Source organism: Clupea harengus, chromosome 11 (assembly GCF_900700415.2).
Source record: "Clupea harengus chromosome 11, Ch_v2.0.2, whole genome shotgun sequence".
Taxonomy (NCBI): domain Eukaryota; kingdom Metazoa; phylum Chordata; class Actinopteri; order Clupeiformes; family Clupeidae; genus Clupea; species Clupea harengus.
This window is the reverse complement of record NC_045162.1, coordinates 24,323,994-24,348,902: the sequence shown is the minus strand read 5'-3', so window position 1 is coordinate 24,348,902 and position 24,909 is coordinate 24,323,994. Positions and strand designations below refer to the sequence as shown.

The 24,909-nt window shown below is 43.1% G+C and overlaps 2 protein-coding genes and 1 long non-coding RNA gene across 3 annotated transcripts; 2 read left to right on the top strand and 1 right to left on the bottom strand.

Moving 5' to 3' along the window:
* Positions 1 to 106: 106 nt before the first annotated feature.
* Positions 107 to 2,112, top strand: mettl6 (methyltransferase 6, methylcytidine). Its single transcript, XM_012837490.3, has 5 exons — positions 107 to 701; positions 783 to 917; positions 1,096 to 1,266; positions 1,409 to 1,550; positions 1,778 to 2,112. Exons 1-5 carry the CDS (start codon positions 441 to 443, stop codon positions 1,933 to 1,935), a joined length of 867 nt encoding a protein of 288 aa, XP_012692944.2. The 5' UTR covers positions 107 to 440; the 3' UTR covers positions 1,936 to 2,112.
* Positions 2,113 to 2,333: 221 nt separating this feature from the next.
* LOC116222425 lies at positions 2,334 to 5,033 on the bottom strand. Its single transcript, XR_004164645.1, has 2 exons — positions 4,943 to 5,033; positions 2,334 to 2,956 (listed from the first exon to the last, which is right to left on the bottom strand). It is a non-coding gene; the product is annotated as an uncharacterized LOC116222425 (long non-coding RNA).
* Positions 4,991 to 23,290, top strand: sh3bp5b (SH3-domain binding protein 5b (BTK-associated)). Its single transcript, XM_012837489.3, has 9 exons — positions 4,991 to 5,324; positions 5,825 to 5,887; positions 7,917 to 8,045; positions 17,620 to 17,784; positions 17,995 to 18,125; positions 19,117 to 19,159; positions 19,768 to 19,993; positions 21,348 to 21,665; positions 22,674 to 23,290. The coding sequence occupies exons 1-9, from the start codon at positions 5,247 to 5,249 to the stop codon at positions 22,904 to 22,906; spliced, it is 1,386 nt and encodes a 461-aa protein (XP_012692943.2). The 5' UTR covers positions 4,991 to 5,246; the 3' UTR covers positions 22,907 to 23,290.
* Positions 23,291 to 24,909: the final 1,619 nt, after the last annotated feature.

The window sequence follows — 24,909 nt, the reverse complement described above, 5'->3', positions numbered from 1 at the left end:
TTAAACAGAAATAAACTTGTTGGAATGTGTTCTCTTTGTCCATCAGTGTAAAGAAACAATGTTTATTATAAGGTAGTGTTTCTTTTCCTACACGGATGACAATTATAGATACACACTCACAATTCCATGCCGATGATGTTGTCAGAGAATTTCTAGTAGATGGGCGCTGATGTTATGTTCTGTAGAGTTAAATCATCTGTGGTAGGAAGCAATCACAGTACTTTACACAAGCTATATTGGTTATTATGATCAGTGCCATCTAATTTAGTTCATCGTTTTGAAAGTTACTGTTTTCCACGCTTTGTCTAATAAATATAGCATATCATTTACATTGGATTACTTATGTTAATATGAAAAATACAAGGCTGGTATAGTTGTCTTCGAGATAATTTTGAGATGCGATAACTAACAGTCCTAGTTGTAGACATTGTAGCAATGAAATGGAGTCCGTTGAGACCTTTGTAGATGCTGCTGGAATTGAGTCTCCGGTCAGAACAGATGATTACGGCGTGAGGATTCTTTCCCAGGATGAGATGGATAGATTGAAAGACGACCGAGTAGTGTCCGAATATAAGCAGCAGAAGCTTGAGAAGGAGGCTCAGAAAAATTGGGATTTGTTTTACAAGCGAAATACTACAAACTTCTTTAAGGACAGACATTGGACGACCAGAGAATTTGAGGAGCTGAAAGCATGCAGACAGGTAGACTCTGAACATCTCTAAATCTCTCTACATCGGCATTTAGGTCTCAGCTTTTGATGTTTCCTTCTGTTTTTTTTTTAGTTTGAGACCCAGAAGTTGGTACTGCTGGAGGCCGGCTGTGGAGTGGGTAATTGTATTTTCCCACTTCTAAAGGAGGACCTAAACATCTTTGTGTATGCCTGTGACTTCTCTCCAAGAGCCGTGGAGTTTGTAAAGGTGAACAGTGAACAGATCCTGTACAAGAATATCATATACCTCTGACGTCTGAAGTCATCTGATGTAAAGTTGTTCCCCTGTTGTTCATGGGTTTAATGTCAAATAAGTGAGCTTTCAGGCAGTATTCAGTTATAGTTATGTATAGTAGTTACCCTAATAACAGTGTTTCTGGTTTCAGCAAAATTCGCTGTACTCTCCGGAGAGATGTTTGGCGTTCCAGTGTGATCTGACCAAAGATGACCTGCGGGATAACATCTCGGCAGAAAGTGTGGATGCAGCCACACTCATATTTGTGCTCTCTGCCATCCACCCAGACAAAATGCAGCACGCTCTTGAGAATTTGTTTAGGGTACAGCATCACTTGTACATACACCAGTTACTCTAGTTTAAACAGTATAAATGTACACAATTAATGTAAACTAAACGTTATGCTGTACACATTACATTTTAAGTGCAAACTCTCATTCTTTGATGTCTGATTTGTCTGTCAGGTTCTAAAACCAGGTGGAGTGGTGTTGTTTAGAGATTATGGCCTCTATGACCACGCCATGCTCAGATTTAAATCAGGGAATAAGCTTGGGGAGAACTTCTACGTGAGGCAGGATGGCACACGGTCCTATTTCTTCTCTAAAGGTCAGTGAATGACTAAACCGAAAATGCTACACCATGAGTTAACAGTCTACGTACACCATCACACAGCATCCTTTATTATAGCATGTATTCTGACAACAACCCCTGGAAATTCAGCCCATTCACCTCCAATGAAAGATAGAGGCCTTTTGGTCACCAGTTTAAGCTATTTCCAGGACCTTTTTGTAATGGTGGTCTTGTTACATGTAAGTTGTTCCCATCTGTTCCAGAATTGCTGACCAAGCTATTCCACGACGCTGGATTTGAGAGTATGGTGAATGACTATGTTCTGCGGGAGACTGTGAACAAGAAAGAGGGTTTGTGTGTGCCTCGTGTCTTCCTTCAGAGCAAATTCAGGCGGCCGCCTACACTGAACAACCAAGTATAAAAATGTGCCAAAGTGAACCAAGGATGTGATGCTGGATATTATTGGTAAAATTGTATTTTTAATACATTTAATATGTTTTCTTTATCAGAAATACAACCATGAGCATTTGGACATGCCATTTTAGCAGGGATTTTAGCCTTAATGTTTTTCACAGTATTAAACTTTTTTTTCCTGGTATGTTTTTTTGTGTGTTACCTGGTGTCACCTCATTCATTGAGTTAATTGTATCTTTATGGCATTACTCCTGAATCGGTCATATTCCACACCGTGGAACAGGTCACCACAAGATGGCAGCAACAGATCTCTGCAAAAAATCTGTCATCTATACAAAATCTGAAGCTCCCATGAGGCATAAAACAACCCATTTGTTTTATGATGAATAGAATTGTATGAATTAGTTCTACACAAAATTTGAAACAGTTTTATTGTATGTATAATTTATATTGAATTCGATATAATGCCATCTGAGTGTATAACAAGACTGATGGACCTAATTGTAGTCATTTTCTGTCATTGATTGTTTCAGTAAATTATAATTTTTCTTGCCAACAGTATGAATTTACAATGAATGCTTATGCTGTTAATATGAGGACTCATCCTGGCAACCCTTTGTGTTGCTGGCACCACAGTCGATAAACTCAAAGCCTCTAACTGAGGCCTCTCACTTTTAACATGTCCATTAGACATAATTGTTTTCCGATGTTTTGATGCTGAATAAATTCTGTGAACTCAGACAACATATGTTGCTCAGTTTAAGTGCTGTGACAACAAACAACAGGGTCCAGCTTGCACTTGACATTTACAATGCGTTACTGATTGCTTAGAATTGGCTCAATAGGTTTTACTGCTTTTTGTTTAGAAGCAACATGTATATGTTAGACATTGGAAAGAAAACAAAACAAAACAAAACAAATACTCCATTCCTTCCTACTATCCCCTCCCCTTGAGCACTGTCTGGCTCTCCAGGGATTGGTCCTGCTTCCAGCCTTCATGCCCCTTCAGCATGTCCTAGTTCCATGTCCTGTTGGTGGGAAGCACAGAGTACATGATGAACTTAGTGCAGAGGCTCTCAAGGTCCTAGCGTTTTTGCTTTGTTGAACAGATCTTTAACGGATTGCAATGGCTGACACGCTCACCCACACCCTGTTCCTTCCCCCACATGCACACAGGGAGCGTTTCCCTACATGTGAACCACCTCACAACAAGCTGTTTATTTTCCATGTTCTTGCTCTCTCATTCCTCCCATCTGTTGAAAAGCATGTTTGTTGAAGCTATTTATAAATATTTGTTCCTGTTGGTATTATTGGATCAAGCATCTTGATGAAAGGCAGTGGGAAGCGGGGTTAGTTGTATCTGTTATTTCATACAGAACAGACTGGACATATCCCCTTATAACAACACCACGTTTCCAGAGTGCCAACTGCTACACACATTTTCTCACTGAAAATGAACATTCAAAATGAGTTATCTCTCCAATCGGGGTCCATTCATCCAAAGCCTTTCTGGTGATTTGACTGAAACGCATCAAGTGAAGTAAGTGTCCTTAATGTTCCAAATGTGAGACAACGAAAGTAACACATAATAAGTTCACATCAAAGCAGTACGATCACAAACCAAATCAATCTTTGGCTGTTGTCGCATAATCTCCAACGGCTAACCCTGGCCTTAACTTTCTGCATGAAGTATACAGTACAAGCTGTTGCATCAACTCCACACACTTCATGTATGTGACTATGATCAGAGGGTCATTTTTTTACATGATCAAATGTGTCATTAGAACTCAACCAATTCTCACCTTTTACTCAAAGAATGGGATATACGTTCAGTATCTATATATAGACAAAATAATTATAAAGTAGCAAATATACCAAACTGTCCAGTCAGATATAAAGCTTGTTTTGTCTATGTTTAGGTATAAAATCCAACAACATGTATACACATCAGGTAACTGTATGTTAGTTTCTGTCAGTAGGTGGATAGGGACATCCTGTCTTGCCTGAGATAGCCTTTAAAGGCAGTTCTTTAAAAAATTAAAAAATCCTGTGCTGATTTAGCTTCCCCACTGTGTCATATCTCACTCCTGGAAGCTCCGGAGCACTACAGCTCCGGTCCGATGTCCTTGAGGTGACCAGGTGCTTTGTCTATATTACATAACTGTCAGGCAACTATCCAATCCTCCAATCTGTATTTTCCTATATTTTGACAGCAGGAATGAAGACAAGGTGTGTGTTTGTGTCTCATGGGGGCTGGTATAAGGGTGGCTTAGCTTGAACACCGTAGAGATATTATCCTTAGGATGTTATCCTGACCCCTTGGAGTAGTCTTATAGGACAACTGCAGAGCTGAAGGTTCTTTGTAAGGTCATTTCAAGTTGCAGTCATCTTGCCTGAGCTTGCAGTTCAGTTCTTAGAGAGATATGTCAAGGAGATAGAGACTTCAGTTATTATCTACCAGCTCATGAAGTATGAGGGATGTTACATATGGAAAACTACAAAGCCCAGTGTCTGAGCTGATGGCTTGAAGCTTGATTGCCTTTAGCTGGAAACCAGGTAGTTAGATTACAATAGTTCTTTTGTCAGTAGGATTCATTTCAGAAGAGAGGAAGCTGCAGGGGAAATGATATCTCTTAGAATCATTCATAAATTATGGACAATGGCATAAGCTACTCTCCAGACAGCTTGGCCGTGACAGTGGGTCGAGCCTTTAAAAGGACCCGTCAAAAGCATTTGTAATGGCCTTGTGTCTATTATGTCATAATTAATACCAAATACAGCCTGCTGTGTTACAATCCATTTTAAAATGAAGTAGATAGGCCTTTAACTGCTGAAAGCGGGCAAAGGTTTAAAATATTTTCCCTTTCAGCTTTCATTAATTGCTTTTGATGTCACGTTGAACCACTTTGATAGTTAAACTAAATATAGACAATAGAAAATCAAGGAACGAGTTTAACAATCACACATCAGCACACCGCTCGACAACCAAAGACAACCCAAAGCATTTCACTTACATTGAGAAACGTGAAGGGGGCGGGTCGCAATCAAATCCCTCGCTCGCCTTTCAGTCATTCCATGCACATGCCGAGGACGCGCAAGGTGAAGTCTGCTGCCTGAATGGATGAGCTGAATGCATGCTGAACCACGGTCGATCTCGACATTTAATTGTTTATTCTTCATTCTTTGATTTTCGTAACACCGATTAAGAAGCATCAATTGACGTCTTTGTGCCACCGTGCCAAGAAATCGCCTCCTTCCAGCCCTTTTAGGTGAGGTTGGCTTTGTCCTAAAGCACAAAATCGGTGACATTTGGACGAGATGGATAGTTTGGAGAAGGAAAATAGGTCAGACGAAGAAATAGAATCATCTGAGGAGGAAGTAGACCCCAGAATCCAGGTATGGAAAATGTTGTTTTTTTACACAGCCTTGATAAGCGACAGATTTACAGACAGGGATTCTTCTTTGTTTGTAACTGATCAAGTTTTAAGTTGAGATAAAATAAGCCGTTTTTATCGAATATACTTCCTCACACGAATAGTGTGAAAAGATTTGCTCTTACAGTGCTTATCTTTCTCCGCAATATTACAATTTCAATCTATGCATTTACGCGCTCCTCACGCTCGTTAAACAAACACATATTGTAACGGTAGAACATGAAGATTCCTTTTAGTTTTGTCATATCATCATTATTATTATTATGAACAATTTGAAAGCCCATAGCTTATTTAGGCATGCACTAACTTGCCAGAGAATATACATTTCATCCGTTTACAAAATGTTACACATTTGTCATTGATAAACTTTATTTAATTTGCAAATGCACAATGATTCTTGTCATGTTTAGTGTGATAGCTGCCACTCCTATCTGTCAGTTATACTGTGCTTGCTGTCAACAGGGGGAACTTGAAAAACTCAACCAGTCCACTGATGACATCAATAGATGTGAAACGGAACTAGAGGTAGGCTACTGATGGTACATCCTAATAAAGTTCCACAAAGACCAGCCCTTAAGGCCTTTCGAAGTTGCCCTGTAAAATTATTTGATAACATATTGTAATTTACAAAGTGGAGAATAATCCAGAAGTGAATCTGGTAGGAGGTATTGTGTAAGCCGATCCTGTGATCTTTAGAGGCTTTCAAGTGCTTTTTAAATGGCATACTTAGTGCAAACTGTACACATTAGAAGTTGCAGCACAATGACGCAAATCTTGCAATGGGCCTCTTGTTGGCCGGAGCCAAGCTGCTTGTGCTGTACTGTACGCTCATGTTTCAGCTGTTTTGATTAGGTGAAGGATTTTGTTGTCCAACAACTCCGCTTTTCCCCTGGCAGCAATAATGTGTGATGGTGCTGCGTGTGTGCCAAGCAGAAATGTGATGAGTTCTAAGCCCGAGTGAAGGACTTGCAGCTCTGTAAACGAGGTTAACCACTCGAACGAGAGACACAGCCGTCAGCTGTAGGTCTGACCACATGATCTTTCTCTTGTTGGCCTGCATCTCTGCCCCTCTGCTTGCCTGGCCCAGATCTCAGATTTGTCCTTTGTTTGGGGGAATCTTAACATAATAAGGAAATTAGGCCCAGTCTACTAGACACAAAGGGATCTTGCTCAGCATTATGGGCGCATCCATTTTATTTCCCTAGTGTGAGGAGATGCAGTGGGACACGTTTGTGATGTGACTCAATTAAAAGGGAAAGTTTTCATAATGGAATGGAAAATAGGTAATCAAAATGTATGCTGTGTTTCTGTGGCTGTGAGTTGTTTGAATTCATTCTTGATTTTTGGCAATTGAGGCTGAGGTAGAGAGGAATGGAGATAGAGAGAGAGAGAGTGAATCCCAGAGGTTCTTGGAGGCTTTGCCTCACTGAATAAAGATTTGCAGGCTGACTGGGGCATTCAGTAAGACTGACAGCAGAGAACCAGAACAGATCAGCCCACAGAGACACAGTTCAGCACCCCATAACCACTATAATTTCAGCCAGCCTCCACCAAGAGCATTTTTGTCGATCCGCTGTCTTATGTTGCTTCTTTTACATGGTGCTTACACTTCACTTCACATCACCAGGAATCAAACAAGAAGCGGAAAGATTTGTTTGAGTTTTTGAGTGACAAACTAGCCAGCACTAGTGGTGGATTGTTCTTTATTGACAATATCAGGCCTCTTTGAGATGAGTCAGGGAGGTGAGGAGATAATCAATTTGGCACTGTATCTGTATACATTCCATTGGTGGTTGATAGTTGGCTGATGTTGTCATTAATGTGCTGGTGTTTTTCAGCCATACAATTCACAGATGGGTGTAAGCCTTTGGTACATTGTCTTTATTGGTTGATGAGCGATCATTAGGGATCTTCCATCATTGATGTTGGGTATAATTTTGTGCTCTGAGAGGGTAACCTTCAAGTTGTTGATCTGAGATAATGTGAGGGGTGTTCAGGAGACTTGGCAACCAGAATGTTATTGATGTTTTTTTCTGTTGTTTTTCCATGATGTCTGACATTAAGACACCTGTTTTGCCCAAGAAAAGGGCTTTTGTTTTGGTCAGAGAAGAGGGAATATGGGTCAATGGTTTGTAATTGAATTATCTTTAATAACGTTTGATACACTTACATGAATTCCTGTGATACTGTGTAGCGTTTGTGCACAAAGAGAAGGGTGAAGTACCTTGTGGTATTTCCCAAGACTGTTGCTCAACTTACTGTTTGCCAATGTGGTTGGTCTGACATAGATACCCTGTTCATTCAATCTAGAGTTAATTGAACTTATGGACGCAACTCTTCTCAGGAAAGCATAATGGAATCTTGCTTCCTAGAAGTAATGCCTCAAATGCTGTTGGTCTGTGTAAAAAGTGCTTCTTTGGAACTCTGGAAGTATTTACTTTAAGTATTGTAGACATTTAAAAAGTGGCCAACATGACTTTGAACTTAATGTAGTTTCAGTAGTTGTAGTTCTGTGATGTTGCTGGTAATACGCTCTCCCTCTTCCTTCCATTAGGATGCAAGGCAGAAGTTCCGCGCTGTTCTGGTGGAGGCTACAGTGAAGCTGGATGAACTGGTGAAGAAGATTGGCAAGGCTGTTGAAGACTCCAAACCATACTGGGAGGCCAGGAGGGTAGCCCGCCAGGTATGCAAAGAGCCAGAGCTCAGACTCTGATGCAGAATTGTTTTGCATGTTGTTTTTCAGATGCCCTACATTTCCAAGAGAACTCCACCAGTTTCTCAAAATTGCATGATACAGTGCTTGTAAATGCACTGAGTATTTTGGGTGCATGCGTGCATTCTTTAGTCTCTAGCCATAAAAAAGGTTGGAATTGGTTAATGACCCGCAATCTCCAGCAACTGTAATCTAATCAGCGTCCTCAGCTTTGTGTTACCGGTGGTTGATATGAGAAATGGCTCCGAGCCGAACGTCAGAACAAGCACAGTTAACAATGGCACAATTTCAGTTCCCTGTTCTGCAAATGTCACGCTATTATGAGGACTATGCAGCTGACGTGAGAGATAAGAACACTGGAGGTTTTGTGCTGTCACCGAAACAAGCCCTGACCAGAAATAGGTAAAACATTGTGATGCCATTTTTCATCATGTTTTCCCTCTGATTCCTGTAGTTCTCTCTGGCTCGGGATCCATACAGGTGTACTTGCTGTGGCAAAACTAGGGCACAGTATAACTTGAACGATTTATAGAACTCTTCAAAAGTTGGTAGGGAGAATATTTCACTGGCCCAGTTTTTTCACTGACGTGGCAGAGACTTTTTAGGGACTATACTCCTGGGGTGGCCAGGGAAGGTTACTGCATACCTGAGGGATCGGCTATGAAAAATGTAAAAGATTTTCCCCCCTCCATGGCTGTCGAGTAGATAGACACAGAGCTTAATTATAAAAGGGTTTGCTGCCTCTAAATCTATTGTGTTGAGCGACGTGACAGTTTGTGTTCCTCCATTTTATCCTGTCATGGCCCAGTGGGTGTTAAATGTCCTACCCATAAGAATGCATCCTTTACCAATTGGAATAGTATAGAACACAAAAGCTCATGGATTGTATCTCAGTTGTTCTTCGCTTAGAGGGTCTGTCTGCAAATTCTATGTAAACAAAGGGGAAACCAGCTTCATTTGGTGTCAAGGGGTGTGTCTGTGAGCCCACGTCCGTGTCCAAGTGGAGGTTGGGGGGGATGGTTTCCGTATGGTGTCAGCCTTGCGGATGTTGCCCCAGCTGCTGGTGTTGAAATTGACTGTACGAAATCAGTCAAAATACATCTAAAACCGAAATAGTTCCAGATTTTCAGATTGGTAGGTATGCCACACGAGGAATGATTGAGGCTCTATCGGTGCAACGCTGCCATAATTCATGCCATTTATTCTCATTCAGACGGCACTTAGAGTGAGGTAATATGGGAGAGGCGTTTTGCCAAATCTGCAGGCGTCACCCCAGCAGTGATGCATTGGGACTGTGAGGAGGATGAGGGTGTGTTGGGGAGGAAGGGCATGTCTGTTTAATCAGCACACAGTCCCCCGAGGCCCATTTACGCAGGGCCCACTGTGACTGGCCCATTGTGTGTGAGCTTGATAAAGAAGTACTGCAGTGATGCCAGAGGGGCTCTGGAGATGGACGTCCGCTCACCGCTTGAATAGACGAGTGCGTATACTCGCCGGCACAGAGGGAGGTGGAAGCTGGCAATCAGACGCAAGAGTGTTTCTTGGCGTCTGTAATTGTTTTGGTTGGTCTGTTTGTTTGGCTTGAAAACCAATAAAGTCCTCTGCTGCTCAAGAGATTCCACACTATGGGTGAAAAAGATCTCTTGGAGGATTGTACAGTCATAGGCTAGCAAATCCGTCACATCGATTTTTCCATTGGTGAAGATTATCTTGTGCTAAAATTATAACTTTGTTTATTGTATGTGTCAGCATCAGACCTTGTTATGATGACTGCAAGACCAGATACATATTTGCATCAATACGATAACAAATGGTAAATCAAAAAGCATGATTGATTCTAGGTCTTTACCAAATTGCATATGGACTATTTTTATGGTACAAATAGAGCAACCCCCCATATTATCTGAATTCAGGCAGTGTTAAGTATCTTTCCCTCTCTCTTCCTCTCCTCTCTCTCTTCCTCTCCTCTCTCTCTCCCACTGTGCATGGCCCTAGTCTGCAGTCTCTGACAGGCTGCGCTGGAGTTTTATCTGATCGGTGACTGCAGCCCCCACTTGCTTCTCTCCCTTTCCTACCCTGCACCAAAATGTCTGTTCATCACCCTTCAGCCTGAAATGGAGGACTTTATGTTTAGGAGAGAGGGGGGGGGGGGGGGGGGGGGTCTAAATATCAACACCACACACCCTTTTATTCTGTGTTGGAAACTCACATCTGTTCAGTGTTCATTTTATATGTGCACGTCCCTAATGGCACAAAGAGATGTGTTCATTTTCAAGTGTTTGGCGCAGGTGAAGCTCAAATTTCAGATGTGCAATATAACACACTTGCTCAGTTCTTGTTTAGTCATAATATGTTCATGTATTTGTTGTGAGATTTACTACGGGACAATCATTTTGTTCCTCAGCAGGTGTTGTTCAGGGTTAGTTGTTGCTTGAGGCGTACACAGTTTGCACACAAGGCTTTAGCACTCTAGGCAATTGCCTATATTTCTCATAAGGCCCCACCAGCCTTATTGCTTTGCACTGTAAGCTTCTTGAAAGAGGCTAGCACACCGGTTGTTATACACACACACACCACCATCCTCCATCTTGAGAATGAACATGAGCTCCAACAAAGATTTAATCCAGGATCTAGCAAGGCCACTTCGAATCTCAAACTTTATCATCTTTCAAAAAAATGTTCCCTCTGAAGGAGGCCATGTTTTTGCAGCCTTCTCATAAAATATGCATCCATTCCAGTCCTCCCTCACCCTAGATAAGAATCCCCCTTCACAGGCTTGCACTGCCTAACTTATGACTGAAATGTCTCTGTGGAGTCTCAAGTCCGTTTTTAGTTTTACCTTTTGAATCATGAAGGTCTAAATTCCATTATCTGTTGCAAGAATGTTTTCAGTGAGCACCCTGTTCTCCCTTCCTTTCTGCACCGTGATGTGTTGTTGTTTCTCCCCTATGAAGAGCTCCGCTGGCTGTGGTAAGTAGGGGTGGTGTATTTGACGTAGATGGGGCGGTGATGGTGATGAGCTTTGGCACTGAATTTGGGGCGGGTGTGTGGAGCACGGGCTGTTATGGATGGTGATTATCTGGCTGCAGGAGAGCCCCCTGGTCTGCTCCATTCAGCCTGGCTGACATGAAAGGCCAAGACTAACTGCTTCCCTGTCAGGCTAGGGCCTGCAGCAGGGGGTCTGACTGTCACAGCAGCAGCAGCTGAACGCAGCGCTCATGGATTCAGATGCACGTCCCCACACAGACCTCCTGAAACAACATTAATATTCTGGAAAGGATTCCTCTCTCGCTCGACGGTGACGCTGCTAACTGCTTTGAAAAAAGGAGCATCTCTGTTTGGCACGTTATAAACTGTGCTGCTTCACGTTGATGCCCCCAAATTGGATGCAGTGCGTATGGACTGTGAGCGAGCACTCCGGATAATTTATGGAATTCTGCGTTGGCGGGCGGTCAGAGGGAAATGGGCCAGAGCGAAGAGCCCTGTGCCAAAGACGGAGGCCCCCAGCACTGCAGAGGATCACTATCAGTCCTCTTATCTCACTGCATTCTTGTCTTCTATACGGGCCTCTACACTCTCCTCTTCTCCTCTGTCTCATGGTTTTCTTTGCCTTTCATAAGCAATCGCAAAGAGTAATCTCTTACTCCCGCTGCCTCTCTCTGTCTTGCCCTGTCTATCTCTCTCTGTCTTTTTTTTACCTCTTTCTCCACCTTTCTCTCCCCACTCCTCCTCTCCTCTCCTCTCCCACCCTCGGTCTCTCTTTCCCTGAAGAGTTAGTTTTGGCAGGTGGTGTGCTGCAGAGTAGACGTTGTGCCAGGACTGGAGGGGTTGTGATGACAAGGTTATGGCCCTTTACTGACATTCTGCTTCAGTCTCTGGACTATAAGATATACTGTATATATGTGTGTGTGTGTGTGTGTGTGTGTGTGTGTGTATCTCTCTCTCTATATATATCTATATATATATATATCAGTCTCTGATGTCTTTGCTACCCCTGGACTCTTAACATTATATAAGGGATGGGGCAACACAGTTGTCAGTGCCCTTAATGAATAACGACAATGGGTTGGAACCAGTTCTCTGTAGTAGGTTTATAGATTCCTTTTATGACTCATGATGCACACGCACACAGACAGACAGACACACACACACACACACACACACACACACACACACACACATGCACACATACAGCTGCATCAGTGGTTTAGGGTGAGTGGTCTGTCATGGCTTGTCATTTGTAACTGAAATGGAAACATCACAGCTCTGGTTTTAGGTTGGGCAAGTCGCAGCTCTCAGTTGGCTGAGCTGCCTAGTGAAGCAGAAGTAAGCCTTTTCTCTGGGACTGTCGGAAGGTGGTCCGGTCAGACTGACAATGAAGTTGCCTGGTGATTTCATGTGGGTCATATCTAAGGGAAATGGAAATGTAGGCGAAGAATAAAATAGAATGGATCAATAAATAAATAAAAATGATCTCAAAATAGGCCATTGTCAATCAGATTTGCTTGCACAATGCTTTTTTTTCTTTTGGGTGATCTGATTTTCTGACGGCAAGATACATTTGTTTGCAGCTACAAGGAGGCATACATGGGCTTTGATCTGCAGGGCTTTTGTGTCAGACAGACACTGTACTGTGATCAGTGTCAGGAGGATATCTTTCATCAAAGTTGCTCAACTTTCATAAATAAATCCTTCAGAAAAAAGAGAGAATGCTGCTGTCAATAACTTAACAACACTACTCCCTCTCTAAATGAATAACTGAATGTCTCCCTTTTTTTTTGGATCCTACTGAAGGATTTAAGTTTGTGGTGTGGCTAATTAATCAAATTCATGCTGTTTCATGAAGATGTGAATGTATTCAAAAGTCCCCCCCCCCCCCCCGTACCCCCGCATTTATCAGTGCAGTAATGAGGCTCCAAACTAACTAACTAATTAACTGAACTGTTGAGTGGTTGCCAGTACATCAAGTCAAACATCATGATACAGAGGCTGTTCTCCACATCTTCCTGTTAGCCAATCAGATGACTTTCCCTTTGAAGAATGCCTCCGCCTGGCACTGAAGAGTGATGCTCACAACCACCTCTTTATCAAACACCTCTCCCTTAAAGACTCCGTCTGTGGTAAATAATTCAATAGCCCCAGATCCACTTTTCACATTTACTAACAGAGTTCCCAAAAACGTTTCATCGTTGCAACAGACTGCTGTGGTAGTTTTCATTAGGGGCTCTGAAATCTATACGCTTGATCGCAGCTTGGCAAGCTTTCCTCTCAAAATCAAAATGGGAAAAAGTACAAGGCCTTTGGAAAAGACAGAGCTAGAAGATGCAGCATCGCTGTGGGCTACTGAAGACTGTGATAGTGAGCGGTTTTCTAGTAAAGCTATGTCACAGTATACGATGAACACGGGCATGCGTGCTCTTGAATGAATGAATGAATGGATGGATGCATTGCTCTGTGCAGTTGTAACTGAATAGATACTTTTGCATCTAAATCTATTCACACATGATGAGGGTGAATACGTACTCTCAATCTCACTGTGTCTGTCTGCATGGACTCAGGGATGATGATGCAGGGCTGATGCCCCCAGCATGTCTCTGGGTCAGAGGAGTAGAGACACACATGTACAGCAAAGTGCAAGGGGGGGGCGGGGGGCATGATTTTTTTTTTGTGTAATGACCCAATTCTCCTCAAAGTGAATTGTTAGGTCAAATGGTATACTTGGTATACATGGTGCACTGAATTTGTGGTAACCCACTGACTGTCGTTTTATTCACAAAGTAGAGTTTAGCATACCTCAGACTGTTTGACACAGTGATTAGAAACGTGGTGGTTTCCCATTAGAGAATGACTGAGATGAGGTCAGTTTCAAGCTTATTTGATTGCAGAGGGTAGGCGGCAGCCATTTAAATACCCAGCCTGAGTTGTGGGGGCGGTGTGTGTCATCTGCTAGTGAAGATGACCGTGGCCATCTGTTTTTCCCTTCTGTTCACCTGACATCAGTTCAGACAAAGGCTCAAAATAAAAAGACAGATTTTTCTGTGTTGCCTTTCTCCAGGGCAAAAGGCTGCTCTATGACCCGATACCATTCCCTTCCATGCCCCTGTTGTGCACGGTCATATTTGCTCTCTCTCTTTTCTCCCAGCACCGTGACTTTTTCAAAGGCCGCATGAATCCTTTTGTCAGTCCGCTGAAGCAAGACGTCATCATCAAACACGACTTCAGGGTGTCTTTGAAGTCCGAGTTAAAAATAACTGCCACGGCTCAGAGGAGAGGGAGAATGCTGTGGTGGCTTATCAGTGCTGAAGTGTCCACTGAAGATTATGATAGAGGAAAAAAGTGGGGAAAATGGTGAGAAAGAAGAGGAGGAGTGCTGTGTGATACCGAAAACATGAGACGTGTGGGAGTGTACGGAGGGTGTCTGTTTACTACCATTCTTAGGCAAATAATTTCTGTATACTTAGATATAGCTCAAGTACAGTACGGCTACAGTGTTTAAATGCAGCACTACAGTCGATGATTGATTTAGTTTAACCCTTGTTGGTAGGTGGTACCTATAGTCCTGACCTTGCATGCAGCAGGTTGCGTGTTTAAACACCGTAGCCAGTGTGTTTTTCATGGACACCTTTAATTCCTTGTTGCCATTTAGTGTATGTGTTGCTGTGTAAACCTTGTATGCCAGATGGCATTCTAGGTGGCACTGTCCAGTGACTGGTCTTTCCCTCTCTCTTGCCCTTTACCCCCCCCCCCCCCCCCCCTTCTTTTCTCTGGAGCAATGAGTTTCTGCCTGGTACATCTGCCATGCCAGCCTGTTCAGTCTTGGCCTGACGAAACCACAGGCCTCAGAATTCTCCTGAGAGAAATCGCTGTATAATTAGATATCAGAGTTGCATGTCCGCTAGCGAGACACACCACACTTTTCCCACACGGTTGTCCTCTGTGTCAGCAAACTAATGTGGGAAGCTGAGGACTCTCTGCTTAGTACAAAGAACAGGACGAAGACTTCATGTACATGTCGGATGTAAATAGTCTGTCTCATGTAGATAAATGTGTGCACTGTAAGTATAATGTGCAGCAACTAAGAGAAACTAAAATAGCAAACTAAGATTACAAATGAAGATTACAAATTAATTCCCAAGTAGCAGCAAGACCATTCTATCCTGTACCTTCATAGTATAGGAGAAAGCATTGATGAAGTAAATGTAAACACTGGCATATAAAGTAAGCAGGGTAATTATGGCTATTTTTGAACAGTCTGTGGTACAATTTTAAACATGACCTTTTCTCCCATCAGTGGAGTGACCGGATGTTATCTTGTTCAGACGAACAGATAGAGGCCAGACACATGGGTTCAATTCCCATTAGAATTCTATTCTTAGAAGGTGTAGGTACAACTGATAGGGCTGCTTTCAGAGTATTGCATAGAAGTAGCTTTGTACAGCAGTCTGATAAGTGACTGTTAAATTAATGTGAACTGACCTATTAATGCGATGCTTATTTGGTTCAGCACATGAGCTGAAGGCCAAAAGCAGACGCTGGATCCATTCCCTCACAAACAGAGCCATCCAGTCTGTGCACAAACGTATAGCCATACACCGTGTGAGGCCGTCCAGGAATGTGCAGCTCTGTAGTCTGTCTGTCTCTAGGAACTCTGTCAGGTGATCAAAGCATGAGACAAGGTGTGTGTTTGGAACATGTGCCACACAAGCTGTTTGTGGGTCAGGGGAAAATCAAATCTCCGAGGGGCCACGCGATCACGGCCTCCTGCCTTCCCCCATCCCCTGAGCAGAGATTTCTACTCTCCTGTAGCAGCAGCTTCTCAGTGCTCCACATATGTCCTGTTTTTGATTGGTTGACCGGAATAAACAGATATTCAGTTTTATTTCTGGGGAAGTACATTGGACTTCTGTTTTCTGTTGAGGTTCCTGGGTTGAACCTATTGTAAAAGTTACTACTCTAAAAGCACCGTCTCTGCATACTCTGCAATGAAGGACTGACAAAGGGAAAGCATAAAATGGTCATGATGAATGTCTAGTTTTATTTCACCACCTGATTTACAATATATTTTAAGCCTTTCTCCTCTAACTTATGTCAATATAACAATGTCAAGACGTCTCAGAAGGAGGTCAGTCCGCCTTTTTGACATGTGTCCAACTTCCCTGAGGGTGTTTACCAAGATGGCTTATTCATAAGGCACCGCCAATGTTAAAACATGTCTGTCCTTTCCCTCGACAAGTCAGGAACTTAATCTAAAATCTCACCGGCTCAAAACTCTTCAAAACCGAGCAGTAAGCAAACGGCAGAGGTTTTTGCACTGCTTCACGACACATTTTCCAGGCAACCAGATCAGGAGGGGGAAGTCATGTCATGTAACACTTCGAATGGCTACTCTTGAGTGCATCTGGTGGGTTTTGTGTAAAGCTGTGGGAGAGAACTGGCACCCGAGGGGTAAAGATGGCTTAACGCATTAGAGTTTTAGAGGTCTGTTTCCTGTCAGGGGTAATGACTGACAGATTAGATGGGAAAAGGGAAAAAAACGGAAGGGATTATAGCACTGAAACTCTTTCATATGCTACCTCATGGAAACTGCTTTGCTAGCATTAGGAGCTTTACATTTACTACTACAGACTTTACTTTTGCTGTGGATTTTTCTGCAGAGAAATGTTCGTATTCTATGTTGACTCACTTTGAAGACAAAGTTCAACATAATGTCAATACACAGTGATATGGCATTCTACATACAGTCATACAATTCTCATTTTATAGTATATTTTACCATATGCAATATTGTTTGGTTGCAGCATGCGTCCAAATTCCACCTCAGTCGTCCATAACCACCAGCTGCAGCATAAAGATACAGCGGGGCGCTCTGAGGCTCAGTGACCTGCTTCTGCAGTGCAGTAATGACTGTGATAAACCTGCGATGCTGACTTACAGTAGTGGGCCATGACAGAGCCATTACAGCTTGTGCTTGTGTAATGATTTGCCACAGCCTGGTTCTACTAACTCCTCAGGTTACATACATCTGTTAACACAAGCCCCTTATGTAAAACCACCAAGTATTTATATAGTAGACCAAAGTCTGAAGCAGGTATTGCCCAAGATGGAGGAGAAACTGAAAGGGATGCCAGTGTGTTTACACGGTGGTCTGAGGCATCACTGTAGTTCACGCCTGGTTCTCTTTGTTTAGCATGTTGTTTAGTGAAAAAGACAGCAAGGAACACTGCAATTATCGTCCCCATCTCCACTTGCTTCTTCCAAAACTGCTGACAGACATGTAACCAATTCTTAGCTGCACGGTAAAGGGATTATATCGGGGACTGAAGGGTAGCTGTCACCAAGCTGTCATGTTATGGGCATTCTCACAAATAGTTCCCTCTCTGGTCTGACAGATCAGGTCTAACCCTGCTGGGAGAGGAACCTGACCAGCTGGTCTTGTACACAGGTGGTCCTTTTGCTGCTAGGCATTGTAATTATTGATTTCTGACAGAAAACCTGTTTGCTCGTCTGTCTGGCTGATGAGTCTGGTTTTCTACCCGCTCCCCAGGCTCAGCTGGAGGCCCAGAGAGCTACGCAGGACTTCCAGAGGGCCACAGAGGTGCTGCGGGCTGCCAAGGAGACCATCGCCCTGGCCGAGCAGAGGCTGCTGGAGGACGACAAACGCCAGTTTGACTCTGCCTGGCAGGAGATGCTCAACCATGCCACACAGAGGGTGAGTAAGGCTTCACACCCGCCATTACACCCCCTATAGGTCAACAGACAGAGCATGTCAAATGTAAGTGTCATGGGTACAAGAACCGATTAAATGCTCTCACTGTAAATGTAAACACACTAAATGTAGGATTTGTTAGGACCTCAAAGAAATCCCTGTGTTCATATAAATCTGATGATTTTTGATTTTGGTGTTTTTCTGCTACTGCAGGTCATGGAGGCAGAGCAGATAAAAACACGTAGTGAGCTGGTGCACAAGGAAACAGCAGCCAAATACAACGCTGCCATTGGCCGTATGAAGCAGCTGGAGAAGAAGCTCAAACGCACCATCAACAAGTCAAAGTGAGTGAACCACTGCAAACCTACTGGACAGGAAAAGTTGTTGTCCTGGTTTTGTATAATTATATAGTTTTGTTTGCTAGCAATACATTTGCACATTTTATAGATAACTACACTGTCCAGATAGCCTTGACACTGAATGGACAACATAAATCAGTGATTTCCCTGCCAAAAGCTATCCATATGGTTTTTACTTTATGAAGGGGGAGTCAATTAAGAGGTCCCAAGCTAGAATGGTCCCAATTCCCCAAATTGTCTTGTTAATGAGTGTACTACAGAGGTGTCCTCCAGGCTAATTCACTTTAATCACTGTACTTCAGCATTAAATATTCTAAGTCTACTTTAATTACACTTCTACATACTATTTCTGAATGGGAGAGAATGGCATAGAGAGGTATACAGTACATCTGCAGTCTCATTGACGTCTGGTTCTCTTGAGCTTATGTCTGTTAACCTTTTAAGAGATCTTTGGCTTTGGTCAGAACCCACTGATAATGTGACCTTTGGTTTATTACATTAAAATGTTTTCTGTGGAATAAAATGCTTTGACGTGGAAAAACGCCCTACATGGGACCCTTAAAGATCTTGTAAAGAGCCATTTACTAGGAAAGAAGGTACAGTGCCAATTAGCTTCCGAGGAGCTCAAGCATCAATAGGAAGCGTGTCTCCTCTGTGCTGTGTGTGGACAGACCGAACGCAAACATAATGAAAGATGTGGGGGTGCAGTGCGGAGGCAGACTTTCTGTGGAGCTCATCTCTGTGTTCTCTCTCTCTCTCTCTCAACCCCTCTCTCTCTCTCTCTCTCTCTCTCTCTCTCTCTCTCTCTCCCTCTCTCTCTCTAATCCTCTGCCTCTGCCGGCAGAATGTGGCAGCACTTTGTAAACGGTTGCCATAGCAATATGCACAGTGCTATTCATAGAAGATTTAACGCTTTTAATCTCTCTCTCTCTCTGTCTGTCTGTCTGTCTGTCTCTGCATGTTCATGTTCCCCTAGGCCTTACTTTGAACTCAAGGCAAAGTACTACCTACAGCTTGAGGTTTGTGACATTTCTCCTGTGTTTTTGTTCCCAGGCAGATGTTGTATTAGTCAGGCTGTTTATTGGATTGGATTTTGACACAATTCACATCTCTTGTCCATTTTTACCCCAGTAACTTTCTGAATTGATTTAATTTAGATGGACTTCTAGACATTACAATAAGCGTCACTCATACTATATTTTTGTAGTTTGACATGAAATCCACCATATTTAGGCTCTTTACTGGCTAGTAGAGAGATAACCTTCACATGTATTGATTTCTGTACTCTGTAATGATTTTGTTTGATCATAGAAATGATAATAATATAGAAGTGAAATGTTGTAATAATTCCTGTTACAGTTTACTCTCCATAAAGCTCTGTATTTCCTACATTTGTATTTGTATTTGTATTGTCTACACATTTTGTAGTTTAGTTTTCTTTTACAATTCCTCACCTAACATGGCAGATATTTTTCTTGTGTGTCCTCTTGGAATTTGAATGGCAAAAACGCTGTATCAGTTCACAGAGATCTCAAATACCAGTGAAAGCCCCTTGGCTGTACTGTAAATACCCTTTGATGGGATGAATACAAAATGGCTTCATGGACCATTGCTTCTTTTTTTCCAGCAACTGAAGAAGAATGTGGATGACCTTCAAAGTAAGCTTAGCCAGGCAAAGGGGGAGTACAAGACAGCTCTGAGGAACCTGGAGATGATCTCTGACGAGATCCACGAGCGGCGGCGTTCTTCTGTCATTGGCCCGCGAGAACGAGGAGTGGGTGCCGAGGGCGACGGAGTCAGTGTCACGGGAGACGATGTGGCCAGTTTCAAGCTGGAGTCAGATGGCATTTCCAGTGAGTGGACATCAGGATAAATAAACAAACCTACTAACATCCCCCATTACACAGCCCAACAATTGCTCCTTGTATGCTTCAGGGGTACAAATTCACTCATCATTTGGTTTACTGAATCAAAATGTCACTTGAGTAGTAGAAGAAGAAGGTAGAATGAAAAGTCCACATCTGGGGAGATCCTTGCCCAAGATCAAGTGTGCATCTTTCTCATCTTCTGCATTGTTGAGCGTGCAAATTTAGAGGCCCTGCCAAGTACATTATTAACAGTCATTTAACATCAATATCCTCTCTTGGATCTGTTGGATTGTACTACATTCACAATTGGTCAGGCCAATTGCATTAGCCTGTAAGTAGTTTCTAATTCAAGGGCTTCACTATGCATACAAGCTCCTGTAAATTCAATACTTGTTTGCTGTGTCCTGTTTGGATTGTATTATCAGAATAGATTAAGTTGTTTCTGTTCCGTGCTTCTGTTTTCGGGTGGACGTGCACAGACACATTTTGTTTATCCTCAGTGTTCTGGCTGGTTGTTGACTACTTTTAGTGATGTAACTTAGATGTGGTCAGAGCTCAAGGGTGCCACTAAAAATGGATGACCTTCTGAGTAGCAAGACTTCAAGTACTTTGAATCCCAAGAAAACCCAGTGAATGGGTGTTCTGAGAACTGTTTAGCCAATTTAGAACACATTCTCTCCCTCTCTGAGTAAACTCAGTTTGTATCCCTTGAAGGGACAAGTTAAAACTCCTTCGGGAGTGATGAGGAAAAGTTTTATTGTTGAGCTACTGATTGAGCCTTTCAACGAGGCGCTTTCCAACGAGTTCCTTAATTGAAACAGCATCTGTCGTGGATTGGACCAATGTGTTCCATTGTATTTTTTCTCTCCAAGCCTTTAGTCCTTGCCTGAGACATTGTTACTTAGGTATTTTGGGAGGAAAGGCTTATGAACAATAAGGAAGGCCAACATAAATAATATAAAGACAATGATTTCTGTCATCTGTTCAGAGTTCACTGGCAAAGCGCACAGGGTCATTGGGTCACAGAGATAAGAGTTTTTGGGCATAGTTGTTATACAAGTCCTCACAGGACCGATATGGCGCCTCAAGGTGGAGTGACCTTTGTGGCATCAGGTTTTGCTGCATATTTACCTGGGTCAGTGATTCCCATTTTAATATGTTTAGAGTTTGACCTTCCTAGCACAGACTTCAACAGATGGTCACAGCTGCACAGCATTCAAACTTTCAATTAACATTTATTCATTGTCCTCAACTTGTCAGTAATATAACAGCAATACTGCAGCCTGTGATGCCAATTAAGCTGTGGTCTTACAGTGATCTCCACTTTCTCTGTCCACAGTGACCTCTGAGACTTTTGAGGATGAGAATCGGAGTACCTGTGCCATGTCCGAGGAAGACTCCGAGACCCAGTCCACCTGCAGCCTGAGCTCGGGGCCCAACAGTCCCCTGGAGCTGCCCTGTCCCTTCACCTTAGCCACCCCATCACCTTCCTCTTCCTCCTCGTCTTCCTCTTCCTCTCCCACCCCCTCGACCCGGCCCTGCAGTCTGGACCTGCCCAGCACTGTGTCCCTGTCAGACTTCGGCCTCATCTCCCCCATCCTGGGCCCTCGCAGTGAGTGCAGTGGCGCCTCATCCCCAGAGTGTGACCTTGAGAGAGGTGAGTCTGACCTTGGGGTATTGTGACTTCCTGTCAAGGTTATCTTGATGGAAGGAAAGGGAGGGAAAAATACATCCAAAATACATCCTATCTTGGGCGTATTTTTGGTGTAAATGACAAAAACAAAACATTAAAACAAGAGCAATACAAAGGTAGTGCAGATGGTAAGAGACTCTTTTATACTCTATACTCTTTTATAAGCTGCTGTTTATAGCTTCACCCAGACATTATTATTAAAAAAACATGTACACCAACACAGAAAAGGCAGGTGCAAAGTTCTCTGCAACCATCTGCATGCGGTTGAATACTGCTTAAAAAAAAGTAACACAAAAGAAAAAAAAAATCACCTTTGGCCTCATGTCAACAGACAATTTAGAGAAGAGAGCAATGAATATGTAATGTTTAATGAATACGCAAATGCAATGCAGGGAAGTCAGAAGTCTGATGTAGCAGTTTTTTGAGCGTGTTTGTGCCTACGCACCTGCACCAGCTTGGAGGGCACCTCTGGCCTATTAGTCATTCTGTCAGGTGGCTGGCTGCTTGCGTCAAGGAACGGCGGCAAAAACAGGCTGGCAGAACTGGATGAGAATAAATGACTACTTATGTAGTGCAAGTGGACGGTTTTGCAACAAGGGCCTGCAGAGAAATTTTAAACAACCTCAACAACCTCATTTTAAGTGTCTGCTAAAAATGTATGTTGTATTACATTCACCCGACTACATTCTGTATTTGCGTGGTTATTGCACTGTTGAGTAGATAAATAATAGAAGATTTGCATGTTACAACTGCTTTTGTAAAGACCAAATTTCATCTCGTTTCTTGCCAAGTGTTGCACCATCCTCTGGTGTAGTAGCTAGTGTCTTTGCTGCTTCTTTGTGTGATTCATCCACCCCAGAGCACAGTAGTCATAGCTGTGTTATCACCTGGGCGTGCACTATGTTTCCGCTATCCAAACGGTCTATTGTTCATTATCCCTTACGTAGTTCTTTTTTTCTGTTTTGCCATCAGGTGACCGAGCCGAAGGAGCGGAAGCTGAGCTGGACAACGCTCTCAACAACAACAACAGCAGCAGCAGCAACAGCAGCAACAGCATCATCAAGAGGAGCTTCAGTCTGGAGACGCGCTTCCGCTTGCTGTCCCTCAGGCGCAGCCGCACAGATAGCGCCAAGAATGCGGAGCGTGACCGCTTCAGCCTGGCCCGCCAGCCCTCCCCCTCTGTGCTCGTGTTGAACGGGGTGTAACGCTACCATTCGCTCCGACCTTAAAACGATCCCCACACATGACATCCACCACCCCCACACCTACTTATTCTGTGTGCAAAGGAAATCAGCCCCCCCAATCCCCAACCCCCACCCCAACACTCCATGTACTCATGACATTAATTCAAGACTTTCATGACGCCATGTAGATGGATGTTTACAATTTTTTTGACTCACTGCTTGAAGAAGGTTACTGAGGGTCTACACGGGTTGTACCAACTAATCTTTGGCAGGAGGATACGAAGGTCGTAGGAGTATGGAAGTTGTGATTGAGTTTCTCAGTGGGACGTTGGACATTTGATGCGTCATCAGTCGGGATACACCTGAAGATGGAGCATTTGGTGGGAACTTGCAGAACAGCAGGATAAAGAAAGTATTGCTAGAGGTTAGAGGCCTTAAGAGAGAGTGAAGGAGTCCTCACCTTATGTTCAAAGATGTATTGGTGTAAGATGTATTTGGGAAACACACATGGATGTGCCTTAGTGTGTGGAAATGGATAGTGGTGGCTCTGGTTAAGGTGAAAAGGGTTAATGGTTTAAGGTGAAGTGTTTCTAATAAATGGCAAAACTGTTGGTGAGGAATACATGTGAATGAAATCAGATGAGCACGTGTGTGCAACCAGAAGGAGACTTTCATCCTTTCTTGACCGTGTAAATACTCTGCCTTTGCCTTCTGCAGTGCTGTGTGTAGACTGCCTGGGTGCCAGTATGCACAATAGCGAGACTAAAGGCGTCGTAACTCCTACTTTAAGCTTGAATCACGGCAGCTGTGCCAGCTGTGCACAGACAAACACATGCATGCGTTGATATGGAGCCTCCCTCTGCTAGAGCTAAACAAAAGAAGCAATAAAAAGCACGTAGTGTGATGCTGGCCCATCATCGGCGCCCAGTACCCTGAACAGGGACCTTGGGCTGAATCTGACTCGGTTCTGGGTTCTCCTGGAGCACAGAGGCAATAGAAGAGCTCTTTCTCCAGATCGCCCCTGTGCCTGTCCTGCTCACCAGTGCTGTTGGAGATAAATGGGTCCTCCTATCAGAGTTTGGCAGCGTGCATGCTCCCTCATCCATCTCCCTGTCTGTCCCATCCCAAAGGTCATGTGCAAAAGCAGCATTGCTGCTGGGTGACGTGTATGTGTGTGACTATAATACTATGATATGAAGCAATACTACTATGTATGGTGTGTTTTGTCATATTGTACTGATGTCTTGACATATGAAATGACTTGAGATTGGATGGTCAGAGCCAACTATATTTCTCCATTGAGGCCGAGTACTGACTGATACAGGCAGATTTGAATGATGGGTAAGAGTTCTTGGTTTTTTGATGGCAAAAACATCCATCTGACCTACTAACATTCAGAATAATGGACAATGGGGGAAGTGTAACGCACTGTTTAGGGAATGACCATGACGAAGAAACGTTGTTTCACTATCAAGCTTTCTATTGTACAGCTGCCTCTGCTGGTCTTAGAGCCAGTTTAGAGTGTCTAGACTAGCGACAGACAGCAGACTGTGTGGTGTTTTCTGTGGCCTTGTTCCCAGACAGTAGCTGACTTTAGTGGAGTGAATCGAACCCTTATCGAGTGGGGATCCACACCACACCAGTCCTATAAATCAGCTACGATCTGGGTTCTGTTGACCCGTAGTATGGCTTTGTATACTTCTGTGCACTTTGTGTCACTGTCATGTTAAATGGGTCTCTTCATGTGTTACTCTGTGTGTAGTCTACATGGAGGGTTATAAACATACACAAGGTAGAATCCCTCATTCCAGTATTTTTTGTCAGTGTTTTGTTTCTGCTACAACCTTCTCAAACTGTTTTTTGGTTTTCTTTTCCACAGCCTGTGTAAGCATTTTCAAATGGAAATAAAATAATAAATGTGAAGTGTTCACTGCAGTGCACTGACCTCGTTAACAACCAGCTGATGGTATAAAAGACTTGCTGATGAACTCGGCACCTTCGTTATAAATTCCTTCAATGATTAA

What these genes read in the sequence shown, in the direction of transcription:
- sh3bp5b (XM_012837489.3), top strand. Translation starts at nt 5,247, where the DNA reads ATGGATAGTTTGGAGAAGGAAAATAGGTCAGACGAAGAAATAGAATCA. An exon ending in GATGTGAAACGGAACTAGAG is followed by an intron (nt 5,888 to 7,916) that starts GTAGGCTACTGA and finishes TCCTTCCATTAG; the next exon opens with GATGCAAGGCAGAAGTTCCG. An exon ending in GGAGTCAGATGGCATTTCCA is followed by an intron (nt 19,994 to 21,347) that starts GTGAGTGGACAT and finishes CTCTGTCCACAG; the next exon opens with TGACCTCTGAGACTTTTGAG.
- mettl6 (XM_012837490.3), top strand. Translation starts at nt 441, where the DNA reads ATGGAGTCCGTTGAGACCTTTGTAGATGCTGCTGGAATTGAGTCTCCG. An exon ending in GAGCCGTGGAGTTTGTAAAG is followed by an intron (nt 918 to 1,095) that starts GTGAACAGTGAA and finishes TTCTGGTTTCAG; the next exon opens with CAAAATTCGCTGTACTCTCC. An exon ending in CTCTTGAGAATTTGTTTAGG is followed by an intron (nt 1,267 to 1,408) that starts GTACAGCATCAC and finishes TTTGTCTGTCAG; the next exon opens with GTTCTAAAACCAGGTGGAGT.